The following is a 22,303-nucleotide window of genomic DNA, read 5'->3' as shown; positions in this document are numbered from 1 at the left end:
TGCCTCAGGGCTCAGTTCTTGGACCACTTCTCTTCTCTGTCTACATGGCATCATAAGGTTCTGTCATTCAGAAACATGGCTTTTCATACCACTGCTATGCTGATGACACTCAACTCTACCTCTCATTCCATCCTGATGATCCGACGGTAGCTATTCGCATCTCAGCTTGTCTAACAGACATTTCTTGCTAGATGAAGGACCATCCCTTCAACTCAACCTTGCCAAGACAGAACTGCTTGTGGTTCCAGCAAACCCATCGTTTCATCACAATTTCACCATCAAGTTAGGCACATCACCCATAACTCCTTCAAAAACAGCTAGAAGCCTTGGAGTTAAGATTGATGATCAGCTGACTTTCTCAGACCACATTGCTAAAACGGTCCGATCCTGCAGATTTGCTTTATTCAACATCAAGAAGATCAAGCCTTTTCTTTCGGAACATGCTGCACAACTCCTTGTTCAAGCTCTTGTTCTGTCCAGGCTGGACTATTGCAATGCTCTCATTGCAGGTCTTCCAGCCAATTCTATCAAACCTGTACAATTAATTCAGAATGTGGCAGCAATATTAATTTTTAATGAGCCAAAAAGAACACAAGTCACACCTCTGTTTATCAATTTGCACTGGCTACCAATAGCTGCTTGCATAAAATAAGGCATTGATTTTTGCCTACAAAACCACCACTGGCTCTGCACCCATTTACCTAAATTTGTTACTTCAGATTTATGTGCCTCTAGAAGCTTGCGTTCTGCAAGTGAACGTCGCTTGATTGTGCAATCCCAAAGAACTAGGCCCTTCGGAGAGAATCTCAGGTGAGAGCAGAAAAGGAGTTAGTCCTATAGTAAACATACAAGAATGATCTTGTCGCAAACATGACCGGACAAAGACTGAGTGCGTGTGTGTGGTTTTTATGGTGCAGCGCTGATGAGTGGGTGATGAGGAACAGGTGGAGGTGATCTAATACTCAGGTGAGGGTGTGCGCTGTGATTGTGTGGAGATGGAACCTGGCGTGTTTGTAACAGTATGCCACAGAACGCTTATATGCATAGACTGAACAAAAGTAATTTTTATTTTTTTAAATGTGCAGAAAATAGTAGAAACTCTGCTGAAGTGATTGTTTTTGTGGCGGTACGGACTGGTAAGTTCTACAGACTACGCCACCCGGAGGCTATATCCGGGACTGCACTTAACTTTAAAGCACACAGGTTCGTCACGACTGGGTCAGGTATCAGGCCAGAGTTAAGTTAGAACAACTTTATTTAAAACAGATCAAAATTTTATTCATTATATCAAATAATTAGAAACAAACCGCATGAAAGCAGATGAAAGAGCGCAGTTCCAAAGACCAAATGTATGGAATGAGACGCGCAGCTGAGCAAAGCAAAGCAAACAAATTAGACACGGCGTGAAGCAGCCGTAGTTGGATAGAACAGGTAACAGTTAGTCGGCGAAACATCAAAACTATTAAACGATGCACAGTGCAGAAAAGCCACACAGCAAATGACAAGCCCACTACAGCAGCCCACTGCGACGTCCCTTGCACATTGACCCGCACCTTAAATAAGGAAAACACACTTTACTTTAATCAGCCAACCATGAAAACTGTCTCCATAACGGACCGCGATTAAAGGGCTTCCCGAAAAGCTCCTCAGTCCACCTAAGTAAAATCGGTTCGTAAAACCCAGTGCAAGACCATCAGCATTTCAAAACACTCACTGCAAACGCTCCTACCTCGTCACCATGCACACAAAAGCCCGGAAGTACGGTGGCTCGCTCGCTTACACCGGACGAACGCACATGCATAGCACAAACGGAAACGATTTTATAGGCAGGTAAACAACCCTAACCAGACACGCCCTCAATTTAAATCTAGATTTAAACTTAACGAGACAGGATAGTCTGCGCATAACATGATATTTTATTCGGACCCAGAAGGTGAGATAAACATCAAGGAACGCTAAACACACTCATTCTCACAAGAAGACGGAGGGCGCTCTCACGCAGAAAGTCATACCAGGAAATTCCTAATATTTATTTATTGCACAAGTCATACATAACTTAATTCATTCATTCATTCATTACGTACATGAACGAACAGGACAGGAAGAAGAAAATCTTATGGTACCTGTCGCTTATTTGTGCACATAAAAAAAAAAAAAAAAAAAAAAGCTACTTTATAAATGGATCAACCCCAATCCTCACCCAAAACACCAAGTATTTTCAGTAATACCTATCTTTACACTTAATTATCATCATTTTAAGCATGTTAGTCATCATTTTTCTTATAACATTCCTGTATTTTTTTCTTATAAAAATTCTTAAATTTACAAACACTTCTGCAGCACTTCAATTCATAGTCCAAGGTGTTCCATAGTTTAACTCCGTAAATACACAAACACATCTGTTTTTGTGTAGTACTATTAATAATATTAATAATAATATATTGCCTTCTATGGCCATCTTCCTCTGAAACAAGATTAAATAAATTTTGTAAAAACATAGGCAAAACTCTCTGCTTAGCTTTCCACATAAAAATCTAAATCTTCAAGTCAACCAAATCTTTAAATTTTAGAAGTCCAGAATTTACAAATAAACTATTTGTGTGTTCTCTGTAGCCTGTCTTGTTGATAATCCTTAATGGTTTTTTCTGTAACAAAAACAGAGATCTTGTGTTACTATAGTATGTATTACCCCAGACTTCTGTGCAGTATCCAAAATATGGAAGTATTAGGGAATTGTACAACATATGCAATGAAAAACTGTCTAAAACATCTTTAGCCTGATACAAGACCCCAATACTTTTACAAACTTTACTCTTAATATAAACTATGTGATCTTTCCAATTCAATTTATCATTCAAAATAACACCTAAGAATTTTATCTCATTAACTCTTTCAATTTAATTTCCTTCAATTGCTATTCTTACATTTTCGTTTACCAAAAATCATGTATTTAGTTTTCTCCCAATTTAAACATAATTTGTTTTTGTCAAACCACTTCTTAACTTTTCCCATTTCTGAATTTATATTTTCTGTAATTTCTGACAAATTATTTCCAGAATAAAAAAAACTGGTGATTAACAGGTGATAAATAAAGTATATGAATAATGCAGTGCTAACTGCATTTATTACAGTATACAATCTATTCTGCCTTATTATTATGTGATGAAAAAAGTGTTTGTAGTATATAAACAAATCATTATTATTTGTTGTTGTCCAGCAGTTACATATTTCTATGCAAATTAAAAGCTAGACATTAGAGAAAATACATTTGTGAAAAGTAAACTATTTTTTTAGTTTTTTCAGAAGTCTCTTCTGTTCACCAGGCCTGCATTTATTTGATCCAAAGTAGAGTAAAACAGTAAAATTTCGAAACATTTTTACTAGCCTATTTAAAATAACTTTTCTATTTGAAAATATTTGAAAATATAATTTATTGAGATTTTTTAGCATCAGTACTCCAGTCACATGATCCTTCAGAAATAATTCTGATATTCTGATTTGCTGCCAAAAATCACTTATGATAATGTTGAAAAGAATGGAGTATCATTTTTTCAGGTTTCTTGGAAGAGTGGAAAATTCAGAAGAACAGCATTTATCTGAAATAGAAATCTTTTGTAAAATGATGTCTTTATCATCATTTTTGTTCAATTTAAAGAATCCTTTCTAAATAAAAGTATTCAGTTCTATAATTTATTTTCCCAAAAACAAAAAAAGACAAAAAAAAGACTCAAAGCTTTTGAATGAAATAGTGTATAATGTTGCGAAAGCTTTTTGTTTCACATAAATGCTGATCTGTGGATCCTTCTATTCCTCAAAGAATACTGAAAAATGTACTCATCTGTTTTAAATATTGATCATCAGCAAATCATCATATTAGAATGATTTCTGAATGATGTGACACTGAAGACTGGAGTAATGATGCTGAAAATTCAGCTTTGATCACAGGAATAAATTAGAATTTACAATAAATTCAAATAGAAAACAGTTATTTTAAATAGTAAAAATATTTCACAATTGCTTTTGCTGTACTTTGGATCAAATAAATGCAGGCTTGGTGAGCAGAAGAGACTTCTTTAAAAACATAAAAAATCTTCTATTAAAAACTGTAGACTGGTAGGCTATATTGATTACAGAAATGTTGTATTGTGATGTTTTATATTATATTGTAATGTTATATGTGTGTGTGTGTGTGATTTCTGTCCCACTCACTTCTGAAAAGATGGCTATGCCCCTGCACATCTCTATTGAGTGAATGTGCAAATGTTTAACGCTAACAGGTTTTACTATGTTATGAAAACATTTAACAGCTTTTTATAAAAAAAAAAAAAAAGCTGACACAAATTAATTCTTAATTTAAAAACTCTTTAAAAGTTAGTGTAATTCATTTTTATCAATATTTCAGAAACTGCATTTGATTATTACCAGTATTGAATTTAATGGATTTCAAGTCCTTCAAACATGACTGTCTAAAACGGTTTAATTTTATAAAACCTACACATTCAAAACATCATTATTACTCTGATATTTCTTTATGTAAATATTAAAGCTGCAGTAGGTAACTTTTGTAAAAATATATTTTTTATATATTTATTAAACCTGTCATTATGTCCTGACAGTAGAATATGAGACAGATAATCTGTGAAAAAAATCAAGCTCCTCTGGCTCCTCCCAGTGTCCTATTGCCATTTGCAGAAATGCATCGCTCCCGGTAAAAAACAACCAATCAGAGCTGCTTTAAGTGCAAGTACAATAAGGTCCTTGTACAATAAAGTCCTTGAAAGTCCTTGAATCTGGAAAGAGTGGGAACCCTGTTGTTAATAAAACATATTCTTCCAGAGGGAACAGAAAGTGGGAGAAGACACAAAGTAACTGGGGAGTGCTATGAAAGAAGTAAAGGTAATATATCAGCCTTATCTATAAATGGATAGATAGCCGGTGATCTAGTATAATAGCAATTAATCAATGCGAAAATCAGATTCATGGCAAGCTGAGGAGAACCAGCAGTCTTTGACAGTCTCAACTGTCAAATTTCACACACACTGACCTGTTTTTTAAAGTCATTTCAAAACTTGAAGAGGTGTGGTCAGAGTGAGATATTTGATATGATTATCAAGTGGGGGATTATGCACAGCATTGAAGTCACCTCCTATGTCAAAGTGGTAGTCATTAAAACTTCATCTTTGGGACACAAATTAAGATGTTTTCTGATGGAATCTGAGAGCAGTCTGACCCCGCATAGACAACAATGCAACTGAAATGTTCCCAAGTCTAGAAACGTAGCAGGGAGATCTGTAAAATAATCCATGTGACATCAGTGGTTCATCAGCAATTATACAAAGCTACGGGAGTACTTTTTATCAGCAAAAAAAATAAATCTGCATCACCCTGGTGCCATTTTGCAAGATATCTCAACTGCGTCCTGCTGATACACTGTTTCTGTTCAGATCAAATCATAACAACCTAGAAAACAGATCTTTTATTGACACCGAGTCAGAAAGCTTCAGACTAAATTGACCATATATGCATAGTAAAAAAAATAACATTAAATAACAATAACATTCTTTGCAATATCTAGATTTATATATGTGATAAAATAATACTCTGTGTATGTGCACACACATAATGATGCAATGACTTTAACCAGACATCTGATCATCTAAAAGTCCAAAACTTTTATTTATCTTTTCAGTACAGTTTTCTTTTATACATCACAGATATTTTCTTATACTGAATGTGTAACTATGCAAACATTAAAGTGAGAGAAAAGTTTGCGTTCAGCTATATGTGAACCTAAGCATTAATTTCTGAAATTGAAATTGAGTGTTTTAATAAAGCTATTACATGTACAATTATGATGCAGTATATATTGCAGTATGTTGAAAAACATAAGATGACATTAACAATATATAAAAGACATTCCCATATATTTTGTTTCATAAGGTAACAGCCCATGTATTCAGATTTATTTGGATTCACTGTATTGTGGAGGAGTGTCTGCAGACTGGTGATTAATGGAAGAGCTGCTGGCTACAGGTGTCTGCAAAAAAACAACAACACACACACACACACACACACACACACACATATATATATATATATATATATATATATATATATTTTTTTTTTTTTTTTTTTTTTTTTTTGACTACCATTTTACTCAAAGTCCAGTTAAACTGGGGATCAGGCTTTTCTTACCTCTGAGCTGTTATGATCATGGAAACGTATTAAATCAGAGGACTGCACAAACTGCACCTATGGTTTAACAATAAAACACATATAGTGGTTAATTCCTTCTTACTGTGAGATGCCATAAATGTAAAATCCGACACACAAGAAGACCTAATCCTGATGAGTCTGGACGATCAAACAAAAAGAACTGAACTAACGTCGTGGGGATAATGAGACCATCTGAATCCAGGATGTCAGTATTTTTCTCACACCACCCCTGTAAAAATCCCGCCCGAATTACCTAGTCTACTGTTGTTTGACAAACAGCAAGGTTTTGTGGTAATTTAATTGCCGTCCGAATCCACATCTCTAGTTTACAAGAAGAAATCGATTCGACATTTAGTGCTTAAACCCTTTTTGAGCACACTTGAACACCATAAGGTACGTTAACTGATGTACTTTGGTGTAATTTGGATACATATTTATTTCCTAAATGCTGGAAAGTATTTAAAAGAACAATCCTTCATAACTGCTCACAGCAACTGGGAGCAGAAAGAGAAGAAAAGCACGCATTTAAAATGGGTCTTTATTATGACGGCAGCAGGTTTGCAATACAGTTTTAAAATGTGTATTATTAACAGATATATAGTTTATATAACGATATCATGTATAATTATATACAACTATAGCATGTCTTTTTCAAAAGGAGATTTAAATAATCAAATAATAATACATAATGTTTGAAGGGGACACAAATAATACAGCCAAAATTGTACTTGTGAGGACAGATATGAGCAGATAGCATGGAGACCATGTTTAAATATGAGTTTGGCTCATAGGTTCACCATGCAGTCATATTATAATTACTGAATTATTTTGCGTCCTCCACATAGTATTTTAGGTTATGTCTGGGACCAAGGATGTCTCTTATTTAGATATTCAACCAGAGCAAGCCCACCACTTTAGCCTAATATCAGTTCATGCATGTGTTAGTTGTAGTGAGTGACAAGCTACGGTATTAACCTTACATGCTCATAGAAAAACACATCGGATATCATAATTTTTTGTAATGACTAATTTATTATGCATTTATTTTATTATGCATTTTAGCATCGTCTGTATTAAAGAGACTTGACAGCCTAATTTACTTACACATAACTACTTAAGAACTTTGCTCTCTCGTATTAGACTTGTGTGTTTCGGTGAGGTAAAGGGAGAAAGCAGGCAGTGGACCAAACCATTGTGAGGCAAGGGAGGGGGGACTCAAATTATATCTTAACTTAAAGGTGCTGTAGGGAACTTTTGTATTTTACATATTTGTTAAACCTGTCATTATGTCCTGACAGTAGAATATGAGACAGATAATCTGTGAAAAAATCAAGCTCCTCTGGCTCCTCCCAGTGGTCCTGTTGCCATTTGCAGTTACAGACCGCTCCCGGTAAGAAACAACCAATCAGAGCTGCGGTCCGTAACTTTGTTTGTGTTCAAAATGTAGAAAAATGTATATAATAAGCGAGTACACCATGAATCCATTTTCCAAACCGTGTTTTTAGCTTGTCCTGAATCACTAGGTTGCACCTATAATAAGTGTTTATATTCGGACTATTTTAGATTGCTTCGGGGGTACCGCGGTGGAGTAACCCAGTACCTTTGTGATTCTTCATAGACATAAACAGAGAGAAGTAGTTCCGGCTACGATGTTCTTCCGCAAGACGCAAGCAGTTCTGTTTATTAACCGCTAGAGCGTCAAAAGTTACCTACCGCAGCTTTAAAACGCTTTTTTGCTTTTATATTCTTTTACTACTTACACAATTATTTTAAGTATATGTTCATTATATTATTTACAATACAGAGAAATGCATGTAATTATATTTTTAGGGGGCATCCTCGAGATTAAGGGCCAGTTGCACCAGGTAGACGTACAGACATTTTTCACATCTTTAAGTCCATTCATTTTGCAGCACACCTGCCATCCAATAATCACAATGAGTTTTGTGTGAGTTTTTACCTTAATCAGAAATAAATTATCAGCTTTAAAATTTTGCTTTAAATCTGTCAATTTTATCACAAAATACTATAACATAACTATAAAAAAAATTTAGCCACAGAAAAGACGTCAGTAAAACACATGAACAATGTCACGTAAAGTCACATTTACCTCAGGAAAAACATTAATTGTACATAAACTTGATAGTCAGCTAGAAAAAAGTTGGTTCAACTTACTATACGGTTAAAATTCAAACTGCAGATCTGTGCACACTCTTAACAGCTAAAATTGCCCACAACACATTGTGTGTTGGACAACGATTTGATAAGAACAACAAATATACATAAAAAGTGTTAAAAACTACAAACATGGCAGAAATGTGGGACCGACAGAATAGTTAATCATCACAGATGAAAAATGTGTTATATACCAAATGCAACAACATTACAGACTATTTTATTGTATTTTGAATTTGTGTTAATGGGTTAAATCTATGCATGTAAAACCATGTGGCATCAAAGTTAAAGTTTTATGCAATATGTTTTTAGGGCAACTCGGTTCACAGTAAACACTGCTTCACGCAAACTCCATCTCTGAAAGTGCTGGAGGTTTAATGTTTGGGAACACGATGTGTGCTGAGCTCACTTACATAAATTCAAACATTTCTGTGGACAGGGCAATAAAACTCAATAATTTTACAAGTTAAGAACTTGTGGGTTTGAACATTTGAGATTAAAGAACTTTAATAAATATTTGTATTGTAACATAGTGTTTGTTCTTGTAAAGTGTGAACTCAAGTTTCAACAGCTTTAAAAGTAATTACCGTATTTTCCGGACTATAAGTCACAGTTTTTTTCAAAGTTTGGCTGATTCTGCAACTTATAGTCAGGTGCGACTTATTTATCAAAATTAATTTGACATGAACCAGGAGAAATGAATTAAGAGAAAACATTACCATGTGCAGCCCCCAGAGGGCGCTCTATGCTGCTCAGTGCTGCTGTAGTCTACACTGAAGACATAGAGCGCCCTCTCGTGGCTCTAGACGGTAATGTTTTCTCTCGGTTCTTGGTTCTAAATAAATGCGACTTATAGTCCAAGTGCGACTTACATATGTTTTTTTCCTCATCATGACGTATTTTTGGACTGATGCGACTTATACTCAGGTGCGACTTATAGTCCGAAAAATACGGTATTTCCATTTTATATACATATCAGTTAAGTTAACACGCATACACAAATACAAAAAGTTTGGAAAGTCCTGATTTGGTTCATTACTCACCAGAGCAGGAGAACTGTAGGCACTGGCTTTACAGGCAAATGCTGACAGACAGATGGAGATGATAAACTCGAGCACAGCAAATAATATTAATACACCTCTGATTCCCTTGAAGAGAATCTGAGAGAAAAATCATTATTAACACAAAGCATCCATGATCATTTCTACACAGCTAACAAAACAATATCTCCAGGACGTCCCCTAAATGGCCTCTGCGAATGTCCCCCGGACGTCAGCGTGTAGGGTATGCTTTACGTCGAGCGGACATTCACGAAAACATCCTCCGGTCATTCACGGGATGTTCACAGGACGTGCAGCGGCCATTCGGGACGTTTGGGGGACTTACACTTTAAATCCTCTAAATGTCATTTCATTGTACTTTAACAAAGACAACAGACTCGTTGTATGAAGCAAAATAAGTTTATTTTAATTGAACAATTGTAAAGTTGCAGTGCTCTTTTCGTGTGTGTGTGTGTGTGTGTGTGTGTGTCCATGTGTCTCTGGTTGTCAGCTGTGGTTAGTCGATGGCATTTCTTCCCATTGTCTTCTAACCTAAAACAACAAAATGAACACATTTGGTGGTGTTATGATTTTATATGTATAGGACTATCGTTTATTCTTGACAAAAGATTTGTAAAGACTGTTGACAGTTTGGATTTAGACCAAGCCGTCCAAAATTTTGCGGACATAAGCCTTTTTGCCCCATATAGGCAAAAATACAGTGTGTGTTTTTTTACCATATGGAAATTAAATATTTAAGTTCAATATCTGCCAGTATTATATACGTTTAGTCATTTCAGCTTTACAAGCTAATGTTAGTTTAGAAAGTCTTCACATAGCCTAATGTCAGCAGCCGCATGGGACAACTTCAGCAAACGTTTAAAAAGGTAAACTTAATCACTTTTACGGACTTTTAAATTAAATGTTCCCTTCTGGTGGAATGACCTCAACAACTCAATCCGAGCAGCTGAGTCCTTAGCCATCGTCAAGAATCGGCTTAAAACACATCTCTTCCATCTTTATTTGACCCTCTAACTTTAACACTCACTATTCTAATTCTATTCTTTAAAAAATCTAACTACCTTTCTAATCTTTTTGTATTCTATTTTCTTTTCATTTATTATGCAATTATGTGTGTGTGGGTGTTTGTGTGTGTGTGTGTGTGTGTGTGTATAAGACCTCTAACTAGCTTGCTCTATTCTTTTATTTTTTATTCTGTTTTCTTTTTATTTATTATATTAGTTAAAATCCCATGCTACGTGTATTGTATTAACCTAACTGAGGCTTGTTATAGCACTTATATATCATTGCTCTTTTTGTTGTTTTTGATTGCTTCCACTGTCTTCATCTGTAAGTCGCTTTGGATAAAAGTGTCTGCTAAATGAATAAATGTAAATGTAATGTAAATGTAAGCATTAGGAGACAAACAGTAGTTACGGTAGCTATAATGTCTAATAATATAAAATAATAAATACTGAAAACTTAAGGCAGTGTCTGAGGAAATCACCAGATGACCGTTAACTGTCATTAGCGGCTGAGCGTTGCTATGGATAAAAAGAAAACAGATAGAATTAAAAATAAAAGAATAGAGCAAGCTAGTTAGAGGTCTTTACACACACACACACATATACAATTGCATAATAAATGAAAAGAAAATAGAATACAAAAAGATTAGAAAGGTAGTTAGATTTTGTAAAGAATAGAATTAGAATAGTGAGTGTTAAAGTTAGAGGGTCAAATAAAGATGGAAGAGATGTGTTTTAAGCTGAGTAGTAGAAGTAGTAGTAGTTAGTACAATTCGACAACGAAAAATGCTACTGTAAAGTTATTGTTTATTAATGTCTACACCTACCACAACCCTAATCATACCCTTACAGTAATGCAAATACAGTAATTATGTGTTATATTCGCGGTTGTAACTAGAAGGGATAAAGCTACAGGAAATCAACAATAAATATTATTTTCTACCAATTAGATTACATTTTTATTAAAGTCTACACCTACCCCAACACTAAAACTATCCTTACAGTAATGCAGATACATTAAATAATGTTTAGCATGGGAAAAACTGTTTTGTTTGCATGAGCGTTTTGCCCTCCCTCCTTGTTAAGTTTGGTCTACTCCATTGTGTCTCTTGAAACACGCCCCCTTTCACGTCGTCTAATTAATTTACATAGAGAGAGAGAGACAGATTTATCCGGTACAACAAATTTCTCTGAGCAGCAGGCCACTGTATACATTGACTTAAAACATAACTGACTGTTTACGACAATACTTGCAGAGATAATTATTTTGAGATAATTTTGTTTGTATGTGTTCACTCAGAAGTTACGATACACAAAAGATGAATCAATTCTGTGTAAGCGCATTGTCTGAAATGCTGCTCTCAGCGCGTGCTTTGAACTAGTTTTTTTTGCTCCGAATGCGCAATTGCAATTGCAAACGATCAACTACGACCCGTTTCACCACTTCAAGCGAGTGAAGAACGTGAATAAAGTTTGGAATTTTACATCACTGTTCAAGATACCCGTCGGGCAGGGTGGTGATATATTTTGGAGCCCGACTGGAAAACATAATAGCCCCAGGGCGGGTCTATTACACGGATTTTACGTGCCCTGCAAGATCTATTTAGTTTGTGAACCATTGGTTTCCACACTGGTTTTGTTAAACAAAATAAAATATTATTTTAAAAGCTTGACTCAAAAGAATCATCTGTGCACAAATCAGATCATGAACTTGTATTACCAAGTCAACGATGATCTATTATTGAACATCTCGAACGAATAAAGATTTCAAGTTCACCTGTAAAGCACATAAAGCTATCGTTTGAGTTTAAACATTTCTGTTTCATGCACGATTCGTATGGATCTGCTAACTGAATGAAAAGTGTGAGTTCTAGGATAATTTTTGTGTTGTGATGAGCATGTATCGCTCACTATGAGTCGCTAAATGTACAGCTATTGCACGCATGGGTTTTTTTTGGATCAGTTGCCCTATTGGTTAAAATCCCCAAATTGTTTACTTAAATAATAAATTAATAAATGACATCAAATCGCTGCGGATGCTATGATGTGGTGGGTTGCTGTGGGCCAAAAGGTCCAGGGCCACTTTTTGGTCCCAGTCCGCCCCTGGTTTATTTATATAGCACGAATAAACCATTTAATACGTAAATGAAAACAATTAAATTATTTGTCTTACCTGTGTTATTTTCCACTTTCTTTTCTTCATGTTTTCCTTGGCTGCATTCATCACTCTAGAACATTCTAGTAGAGCTCCTGGGATCTAACCTTATTTTCTTCATTCATGCATGAACCTAATTGAAGCTATATGTTCAATTATATTATTGAAAGGCATCATGATTTTGATGATTAAATGCTGAAAACAGACCCCTGATTTAATGACATTTTTCATTACAGAAGTTACTCCTATTTTCTTTTTTCCAAATGAAAATTATTAATTTAACATTAACTTTATTTTACAATGTATTCAAATCTATATGGTAAAGAAAAATAATATCAATCTGCAAATCCAAAAATATATTTGTTTTATGCATTCTGTTACGTTTTTTTTTTTTTTTTTTTTTTAATGATTTTGTTTTAGGCAATGAAACCCTTTAAGATCCAATATGAGTTTATATTTTAGTTTAATTCTGTCAACTCTCTTTGTCCGAGTTGCAAGGTGTCAGGTCCAGTGTTGGGAAGGTTACTTTGTAAATGTTATAGGTTAAAGATTACTTTTCCAAATTTCTATTGTTTTTAAATGTTAATTATATCAATTTAATCATTTAAAGCAGGCAGGGTTAATGTTACAGTGGTACTCAACACTGATTACTTTCAGACTTTCAGAATCCTTCTTCACTTGAATTAAGATTATGATAATTTAATTGTAAATTACAACCACCTCAAAATAGGACTTTAGCATCTCTTTTTACTTTGCAATCTTTCTGAGGTTAAATACAGATTTAAAATCATAAGATATAGTTTAATAGCTATGATACTGTTTTTGGAATCAAATCTTTGCATAGCTATGACAGGAAACAGTGGCATCTAACAATACCTTGAAAAAAAGGCAGTTAATCTTTAAAAAAAAAAGTGTTGGAATGGAAATGGCAGATGAGTGACAAAAGTGGAACGTTCGCACACTGGCTCGGACAAATGTCCTCTGAACGTCCAAAAAAGGAACAAATATGGACATCCTCTGAACGTACACCAGCGAACATCAAAAAGAGGACCAAACACGGACTTCCTCCGAATGTCCACCAGCAATCATTAAAAAGCGGACGTACTGTGTACCTAAGTGGATGTTCAGAACGTCCAGGGGACGTCCCCTGTTTGCACTTGTACAAACAAAGCTCAGCAGTCCAGAATCTACCATCATTTAAATAATTTTGTGCCTGAAAGTGAAACTCTTAAAAATACATGCATGCAGTAACATTAGCCCTGAAATAACTGCCCTTTAGTTAATGTTGACAGAAGTTTTTAACACCAAAAGAGGGTTTTCACTGGCACAAGCTGTTAGCAAATCTGACCCTGATAGGTCAAACTGGACTCAGTTTACAATTAACGTATAATGTCAATGACTTATTTTATTATAAATGATCTATAAACTACTTCTGAAATGCCAGATAAAAACTGTGAACAGAGGAGTGCTGATTAAGGCTTGTATACTGACCACACAGTGATCTTACTGTAAATATTAAATAACATTTCCATTTTTACACAATTTGATGTTAATTGTGAATATAAAAGTTGATGACATACCTCATACATTGCCCCTGAAGGACAGGAAGAATAACTGCAGTAATGGTATCGCCCTATAAGAAAATCTAGTGAAAGTAAAATAATGGCAATGCCTGCAGTTATCGTACTGAAAACGTTCATTCCCAGTGAAGCATTCATCTATAGGCAGAAAAAGCACACAAAACAGATTAATAAATTAGCAAGAACTTTAAAACATTGTGTTAGCATTTTAAATGTACATAGATCAAAGATGAAATGTGTTTCAAGCACTAAAAACATAAAATTGTAATACAGCTTTAAATTTAGTTTCTCTCCCAAGGAATTAGTATATGTCCTCTTTAACTTTATATTTTGCTAAACGAAAAATAATGACTATCATGCATTTTATAGTACAATTTACAGAAGACACCCACTAAAATGTCATTCAGTTTAACAATATTCTCGTGATTCTTTAGCTCCGCCCACACGCCACGCCTCCAGCCGGTCGTGTTTTTCCAGGAAAAATCGGTACAGACTATCTTTCTCTTATGAATATAATAAAACTAAAGACTTTTTGGAGTTATGAAGGATGCAGTACTACTCTATAGGTACTCAAGATTAACAGGATATTGAGTGAAAATGAGCATTTCACCCCCCCTTTAAAGTATAAATAAATCTTTATAATTTGCTAATGTCCTTCAAACCACTAGGTTTTACCCATTTGTCAGCAAGAAGTTTTTGTAGGGAAGTAAATGTCATTTAAAATATACAATTTTTTTAGTATGACCTCATATTCTTTTTAGTAATTTAATCAGTAAAGGTCAGAAGAAGTATATTGTTTCTTTTTTACATAAATATATCTGTTATGCTGAATGCTGGATGACCATAGTTTGTTACTCTGAATGACGGTTTGCCAAAAATAGAGATAATAGTACCATTGCTCCTGCAGTACCACACAGTCTTTAGACTGCTGCATGACTATCAGTTTTTATATAATTTCAGAATGGCTTCTTGTTCCTGTTACACTGAATGACCTCTGGCAAACTGCATTTTTGGCACAAAAGTCCCCTGGTTATTTCATAACTTTAAAAGTTTAGTGTTCCTGTAGCTCAAGTGGTAGAGCATTGCGTTAACAAGCACAAGGCTGGGGGTTCAATTCCCCGGGAACACATGATAGGTAAAAATTGATAGCCTGAATGCACTGTAAGCCGCTTTTGATAAAAGCGTCTGCTAAATGCATACATTTAATTTAATAAAAAAAAAAACAATAAGACATAGTCCTTTTGATATAACGCAGCCAACACTTATTTGAAAATGCCAAGACAACAGATGTATTTTTTAACTTGGAATTGAATGTTTATTTAAAGATGTAATGTTAAATCAAAGTCCAGACCGTCACACTGAATGACAATTTATTTACTTCGGGAAAATAATTTTCTCCATATTTAGTCATTTTACTTCGACCAAAGTTATTTGGAATATGAAACTAGACTTTGCTTGCATTTAACAATTCTTTTTACGTATATAAAATTACTTTTAGAAACTTAATTTGATGTGGACACCAAAATGGTGATGTCTCGTCTTTGACCCACATAGAAAAGTATGTGAAGTGTGATAAAACTGCACTTTTGACACATCTTGACGTTATTAGTTAGAAATTTGATTGGCTGGTAGTGGCCATGTTTTGATATAATTATTTTCATGTGAAGATTTATATTCATTTTCAACATTGCCAATCCTACAGTTACAGTGTTGACTGTTGAGGAGTTGAAGCGCCTCCTACAGATGCAAATTTGATGCAATTTGGCGTGAATTCTCAAAATATCCGGTGTATATACCAGCCAATATTGGCTCATTTTGGATTTCATGAGAGCTACACATTCCAAAAAAATTGGGACAGGTAGCAACAAGAGGCAAAAAAAATGACATGTACATATAAGGAACAGCTGAAGGACCAATTTGCGTTACCCGAGTCTGAGCCCGAGTTGACGGTCATGCTTTCCCGGGCAGCTGAAAGCATCAGGCTTGAGTGGAATCCTCAACTGCCCGAAATGTTATGGTGCTTCCTCCGCCTTCCCTGCCCTTGATGCCGGAGTGGCCAAGGGATATGCTGGGATTCCCCCAATGGAGCGCTATATTGTGATGCAACTGTGTCCTCAGAGCACCTCCACTCACTCTCCAGGCGACGGAGGTTACTGCACGCTCCTTGGGTCAGGTGATGTCCACCTTGGTGGTCCAGGAGCGCCACCTGTGGCTAAACCTGGCAGACATGAGGGAGTCTGATTGGACTCCACTCCTCAACTCCCCGGTCTTCCAGGTCTCCTCCACTCCTGCTCGGCCACAGTAGCAGCCTTCACCCCAGCTGCAGCGAGAAGATGGCCGCTGAAGGGCAGCACAGGCCGTCTCTTCCTCTAAACCTGCCAAGGGTTTCTTTTTTTTCCGCCACTGGCCCACCCAAAGCTCCCTTAAAAGAGCTGTTTCCTCTATCTCGGGGTCCTAAGAGGCTGCGGACGACAGTTGGCGAAGTGCTTCCTCGCTGCTCTCGTTCCCCTCTCCCCTTGCCAGTTTCCATGCAGAGCTAGCTCGAGGACGCATTGCCTTCTCATGCCCTCTATGCCACTAGAATCAGACGAGTGCTCACACTCCGCCCCCACTAAGGGATGCATTGGCTCCCATGCCGGGGCCTCGCTGCCCCAATGTATGTACGCCTGTAGGTACGCCTGTAGTTCCCGATTTCTGTGAGCCCGGCTAGAGCTCCCGAGGCCATCCCGCTGGCTCATCTGAACGATCAGGCTCAGCTACGCGATTAATTTCGCCCAGATGGGCAAGAATGCTGCTGTCATGCGTGCAGAGTTCGCGACCCTGCTGGCAAACGGCGCGATAGAGCCGGTCCCTCCAGACGACATGAAGTCCGGCTTTTCAGCCCTTACTTCATAGTACCCAAGAAAACAGGTGGGTTACGGCCAATCCTGGACTTGCGTGCCTTGAACCGATCTCTTCACAGACTTCCGTTCAAGATGCTAACGACAAAGTGCATTTTCGAATGCATTCATCTATTGGATCGGTTTGCAGCAATCAACCTGAAGGACGCATACTTTCATGTCTCCATTTTTCCTTGACACAGAATGTTTCTTCGGTTTGCTTTCGAGTTAAAGGCATATCAGTACAGATATGCAGTAATACCGCTTGAGTTGCTCCATATGAATCTGCTTCAGCACTGGATTCACGACCAAGTCCCAAGATGGGCATGGAAACAGGGCACACTCCAAATGACATTCCGGCCTGCCTCCAAACCTTCACCCAGTGGTTGGACCTCTCATTTGTACGAGCTGGCGTTCCCCTAGAACCAGTGTCCCGACATGTTGTTGTGTCAACAGATGCCTCTGCCACGGGCTGCGGTGCAAGGTGTAACGGGCATGTTGTGTAAGGTTCCTGGCCAGAAAATTTCCAGTGCTAGTTGTTTTACTCCCTGACCGAGGGCACCCTTGGCACAGATGCTCTGTCATCAAGTTCCCTCTTGGGACATGCGCAAGTATGCGTTTCCCCCAGTGAGCCTTCTTGCACAGAAGTTATGCAAGATCAGGGAGGACGAGGAGCAGGTTCTCATGGTTGTGCCATTTTGCCCTTGCCGGACCTGGTTCCCCAAACTTGTAATCCTCGCAACAGCCCTGCCCTGGCCAATTCCTTTGAAGAAAGACCTTTCTCAGAAAGGGGGCATTTGGCACCAGTGTCCCGATCTTTGGAACCTACATTTGTGGGTTCTGGATGGGTCATGGAAGGTTTAGGTACCTTGCCACCTCAGTTGGTAGCTACCATCACATCGGCTAGAGCCTTGTCTGCCAGACCTGCCATGGTTTGAAGTGGAACCTTTTAGTTACCTGGTGTTCTTCACGTTGTGAAGACCCCTGGAGATGTCCGATCCAGTCGGTGCTTTCCTTTCGTCAGGAAGGGCTGGAACGAAGGCTTTCTCCTTCCACCCTGAAGGTCTATGTTGCCGCCATTTCGGCTCACCATGACCCTGTTGATGGTAAGTCTCTTGGGAATCATGATCTAGTCATCAGGTTCCTGAGAGGGACCAGGAGGCTCAATCAGCATAGCCCTCATCAAGTTCCCTCTTGGGACATCGCAGTTGTTCTATCGGCACTGTAGAGGGTTCCCTTCGAACCCTTGCTCTCAGTAGAGCTAAAGTTTTTATCATTGAAGACTGCTACTGACAGCTTTGGCTTTGGTTAAGAGGGTCGGGGACCTGCAGGCATTTTCAGTTTACGAAGCCTGTCTGGAATTCAGGCCGGCCAACTCTCACATTGTCTTGACACCCTCGCCTATACGTGCCCAAAGTTTCCACCACTCATTTTAGAGATCAGGTGGTGAACTGCCCCTGGAGGAGGCAGACCCAGCCCTGGCTCTGTCCAGTACGTGCGCTCCACACTTATGTAGACAGAGCTCAGTGCATCAGGACCTCATACCAGCTCTTTATAACGGAGCCCAGCAGAAGGGAAAGGCTGCCCCCAAGCAGAGGTTATCCCACTGGATAGTGGATGCTTTTATCCTAGCTTATCAGGCTCAAGAACTCCCATGCCCCTAGGGGTGAGAGCTCATTCAACTAGGAGTGTAGCCTCCTCCTGGGCGCTGGCGCATGGTGCCTTGCTAACAGACATCTTTAGAGCTGCGAGGCTTGGCGACACCTAACACATTAGCAAGATTTTATAATCTCTGTGTAGAGCCTATGTCCTCCCGGGTACTCGCCCCTTCGGGCCAGTAAATACCTGCTCGGTGTCAATCTGCTTGCTGCGCCATTCCAATCCACGGACTGTTTCTCAGTTCAGAACGTGGGCTCCTCCCGCACTTTTGATGTCCAGCACTTGCATGCATGACCTATTGGTCAGCCCTGTGTGGGACTAGGTGCCTCCATGTGTTGTGATTCCCCTTTTTTGGGCAATCCCACATGTGTATTTCCACAGTAAGTCTCTTCGTAGCTTCGTATCTTTCGGCCGGGTCACTGGGCTTGGCTTCTCAGTGAAGACTTGGATACGAGTTGCTTGCGCTGCTCCTTATATACCCGGGCGGAGCTCGCGAAGCAAGTCCCGCAGACCATTGGCTTGTTTTGTTACCACTCGAAGGTGATTTGGCTCTCGGGCGATGTAACGTCCCCCCTTTCTGACATAACGTCTCCGTTCCCTCCTTAAGGGAACGAGGGTTACATATGTACCCTAAACCTAGTGTCTCCCTCGTGTTGAATGTGTTCTTTGATTTCAGGTGTTCCCTTTTTAGTGTCCATGGTTTTTAATTAATTACTCCACCTGTTTCAGTTCATACTGATTACTTTGCCTGTGTTTATTAGCCCTGTGTTTTCCTGAGTCTGGCATCTAGTTTTAATCATCAATCCCTGTGTACTACATGCATGTTCATCATGTATTTGTAAATAAAGTCTGATTGTTCTGGATTCACCCACGTCTCCTCACAGTAGGTGCACCATGACAAAAGACTAGACCTACAAAAGTATGCGGCGCCGCTTCTCCCTGTTTTTAAAGTGTTTTTTGTTTTCCCTGCTATCTCCACATGGCCATGGAAGTAGCCACTCTGTTCTCTGCCCTAGCCCACAGAGATCTCCCTTTCGTTGAGTATGCCCGGGAATTCTGTGGCTCACCGAGGTGACGGCGTTGAACGATGTCACCATCAATTCGCTGTTCTGGATCGGGGGGAAATTACTACCGTCCCGTTTACCTCCCAGACACCACAGGGCTAAGTGCAGGGAAGGGATCCTCCGGTGTCTGGAGAGCATCCGGCCCTGATCTAGAACCAGCCCGCCGGGCACTCTTATGTCACGTCCGCCTGTTGCTTCAAAGCCAAGCCCACCAGCCACCCAACTCTCAGGCCTGTTGTCCGCTCCAATGTCGGCTCCAGTCCCTGAGCATGCTCCAGTGAAGGGATGTGCTGGTATCAAATTTTCATGTTGTGATTAATTGAAATTTAGGTAAAAAAAAAAAAAAAACAATGCAGTACAACAGGTCTAAGAGGAACACTATTTCTGTATCCACTATTTTTTGAAAACGGGCTCATTTTCCAACTCCACTAGAGTTAAACAGTTGAGTTTTACCATTTTTGAATCCATTCAGCTGATCTCCGGGTCTGGCAGTAGCACTTTTTGCTTAGCTTAGCATTGATCATTGAATCTGATTAGACCATTGGCATCTTGCTTAAAAATGACCAAAGAGTTTTGATATTTTTCCTATATAAAACTTGACTCTTCTGTAGTTACATTGTGTACTAAGACTGACGGAAAATGAAAAGTTCTAGGCTCAAATCTAAATTTTTCTAGGCTCAAATTGTTAGGAACTATATTCTCATTTGGGCATAAAAATCAAGGAATTTTGCTGCCATACATGCCATACTGGGGACTATTTTCAGGTGCTGCATAATATCATTGCGTTTGTACTCATGGTATGGCATGTACGGCAGCAAAGGCCTCCAGAGTGGTCATTAATTGTGGGTGTTGCATTCAGGATGTGAAGATCAAACTGTGAATTATGGTCATTGATACACAAAAAAATAAATCAGTATAAACCATTCTAGGAAAACAGTAAAAACACAACAGAACACTATTTCTGTACTTCCAGCTTGTGCTTAGACCCCAGTAATAAGGGTTGTGTACATACCAAACAAAATCTGGAGGGAGAATTAATTTTGTTTTCTGCAGCAATGCAGAGTGAGCCTGCGGTAATGTACTGAGAAGAGAAAGGACAAAATTGAGGCTTACACTGGAATCTTTAGCTTGTATTATAAAAGACAGAAAACGTTATTGTATCATTGTTTCTTACGATGAGAGATCCCCAGAAAGGAATACCACTATAGACAAAGATGGGTTCAGCATAAACTGTAGACACAATGCCAAACAGCGAAGTCATCAGACCAATCATTATCTGGACCATCTGTGACAAAAAGAACGCAGAAAGTGTGAGTAGCATGACAGGCTTTCATAAAGCGAAACAATATAAAATATACAATATGGCAGCTGTAGTTATGGACTTAAGATTGTACTAGAAAAATATCCCCAAAAATATATTTTGCAAGATTGGAATTAGCATTGTATGGATGTCATTGTATTTGCAGATGTGCAAAATTTGATTACTTTAACATTTTTTGATAGTTTGCAACTCCTTTATCTTCTCTGTGACTGATACACTGTAAACTTTACTATTTTACTCTGTAATTGATAAACCTGATCTTATAATGGTGTCTTTCCTGCACTGCCACCAATACAATAAGTCTCATTCTTCAGTAAATATTGTGTATATTTTATTAAAGGAATAGTTCACCCAAAAATGAACATTTGATGTTTATCTTTTCCGTTGCAGTCTGTCAGTCTTATAATTTAAGGGGATGGGAATCACTGCTTTGAGAGTCATAAAACATACACAAATTAAACCCTGCAGCTTGTGATGATACACTGATGTGTGAACACACAAAACGATCGGTCTGTGCAAGAAAATTAGCATTATTTATATCGTTTTTTACCTCTGATTTTCACCTCAATGTCTGAACTGTTCTGAGCGTGTTCGCGTCCTCTTCTTCAACTGGAGCATGACGCATATAAGTCTGCGATCTGCAGTAAAGCAAGAAGACGCCTCATGCACAATGTATCATCATGAGCTGAAGGGTTTAATTTGATTTTGTTTGTGCATATTTTCTCTCTCTCAAAGCCGTGATTCCCATCCACTTAAATTACAGGAATGACAGACTGCAACAGATTGAGTTAAAAGTCTCTGTTTGTGTTCAACTGTAGAAACAAAGTCACGTACATCTTGGATGCCCTGGGGTTAAGCAGATAAACATCAAATTTTCATTTTTGGGTGAACTATTCCTTAAATGTTTGCACCACTCCTCGTTTAGAATTTATTCATAATGAAATACACAAATAAAAAATATGTATATGTGACCCTGGGCCACAAAACCAGTGTAAATATTGAGAAAATCACTTTTAACAATATCCAAATTATTCTTAGCAATGTATGTTACTAATCAAAAATGTAATGCATTAGTCACTTGCACTATAACCGGTAAGGCTCCATGACGCTTTGTTGGTCTCTGTAATGCTGGTTGCAGTTCCTGTGCCTACTGTAATACGTTGCGTGGCAGTCTGTAATTACTTAAAAG

The 22,303-nt window shown here is 38.0% G+C and overlaps 1 protein-coding gene and 1 long non-coding RNA gene across 5 annotated transcripts in view; both read right to left on the bottom strand.

Moving 5' to 3' along the window:
• Positions 1-22,303, bottom strand: part of LOC127956069 (membrane-spanning 4-domains subfamily A member 4A) — a 149,398-nt gene that overhangs the window by 49,329 nt on the left and 77,766 nt on the right. For 2 of the 4 annotated variants that reach the window (XM_052553841.1, XM_052553840.1), the window contains exons 3-8: positions 20,968-21,078; positions 20,806-20,874; positions 14,192-14,329; positions 9,435-9,551; positions 6,196-6,252; positions 5,653-6,037 (exon numbers count right to left, since the gene is read on the bottom strand). The exons of the other annotated variants lie outside the window; for them this stretch is intronic. In XM_052553841.1, coding sequence (XP_052409801.1) covers positions 5,963-6,037; positions 6,196-6,252; positions 9,435-9,551; positions 14,192-14,329; positions 20,806-20,874; positions 20,968-21,078 — 567 coding nt within the window. In that variant the 3' untranslated portion in view covers positions 5,653-5,962. Of the gene's footprint in view, positions 1-5,652; positions 6,038-6,195; positions 6,253-9,434; positions 9,552-14,191; positions 14,330-20,805; positions 20,875-20,967; positions 21,079-22,303 lie in introns of those variants that run through there. 4 annotated transcript variants of the gene reach the window in all.
• On the bottom strand, positions 9,833-14,185 carry LOC127956112 (uncharacterized). The gene is made up of 2 exons (XR_008153478.1): positions 12,630-14,185; positions 9,833-9,983 (listed from the first exon to the last, which is right to left on the bottom strand). It is a non-coding gene; the product is annotated as an uncharacterized LOC127956112 (long non-coding RNA).

The sequence above is a fragment of the Carassius gibelio genome, chromosome B4 (assembly GCF_023724105.1).
Source record: "Carassius gibelio isolate Cgi1373 ecotype wild population from Czech Republic chromosome B4, carGib1.2-hapl.c, whole genome shotgun sequence".
In the NCBI taxonomy this organism is placed as follows: Eukaryota; Metazoa; Chordata; class Actinopteri; order Cypriniformes; family Cyprinidae; genus Carassius; species Carassius gibelio.
The sequence above is the reverse complement of the archived record's forward strand: the minus strand, read 5'-3'. Positions and strand labels throughout refer to the sequence as shown.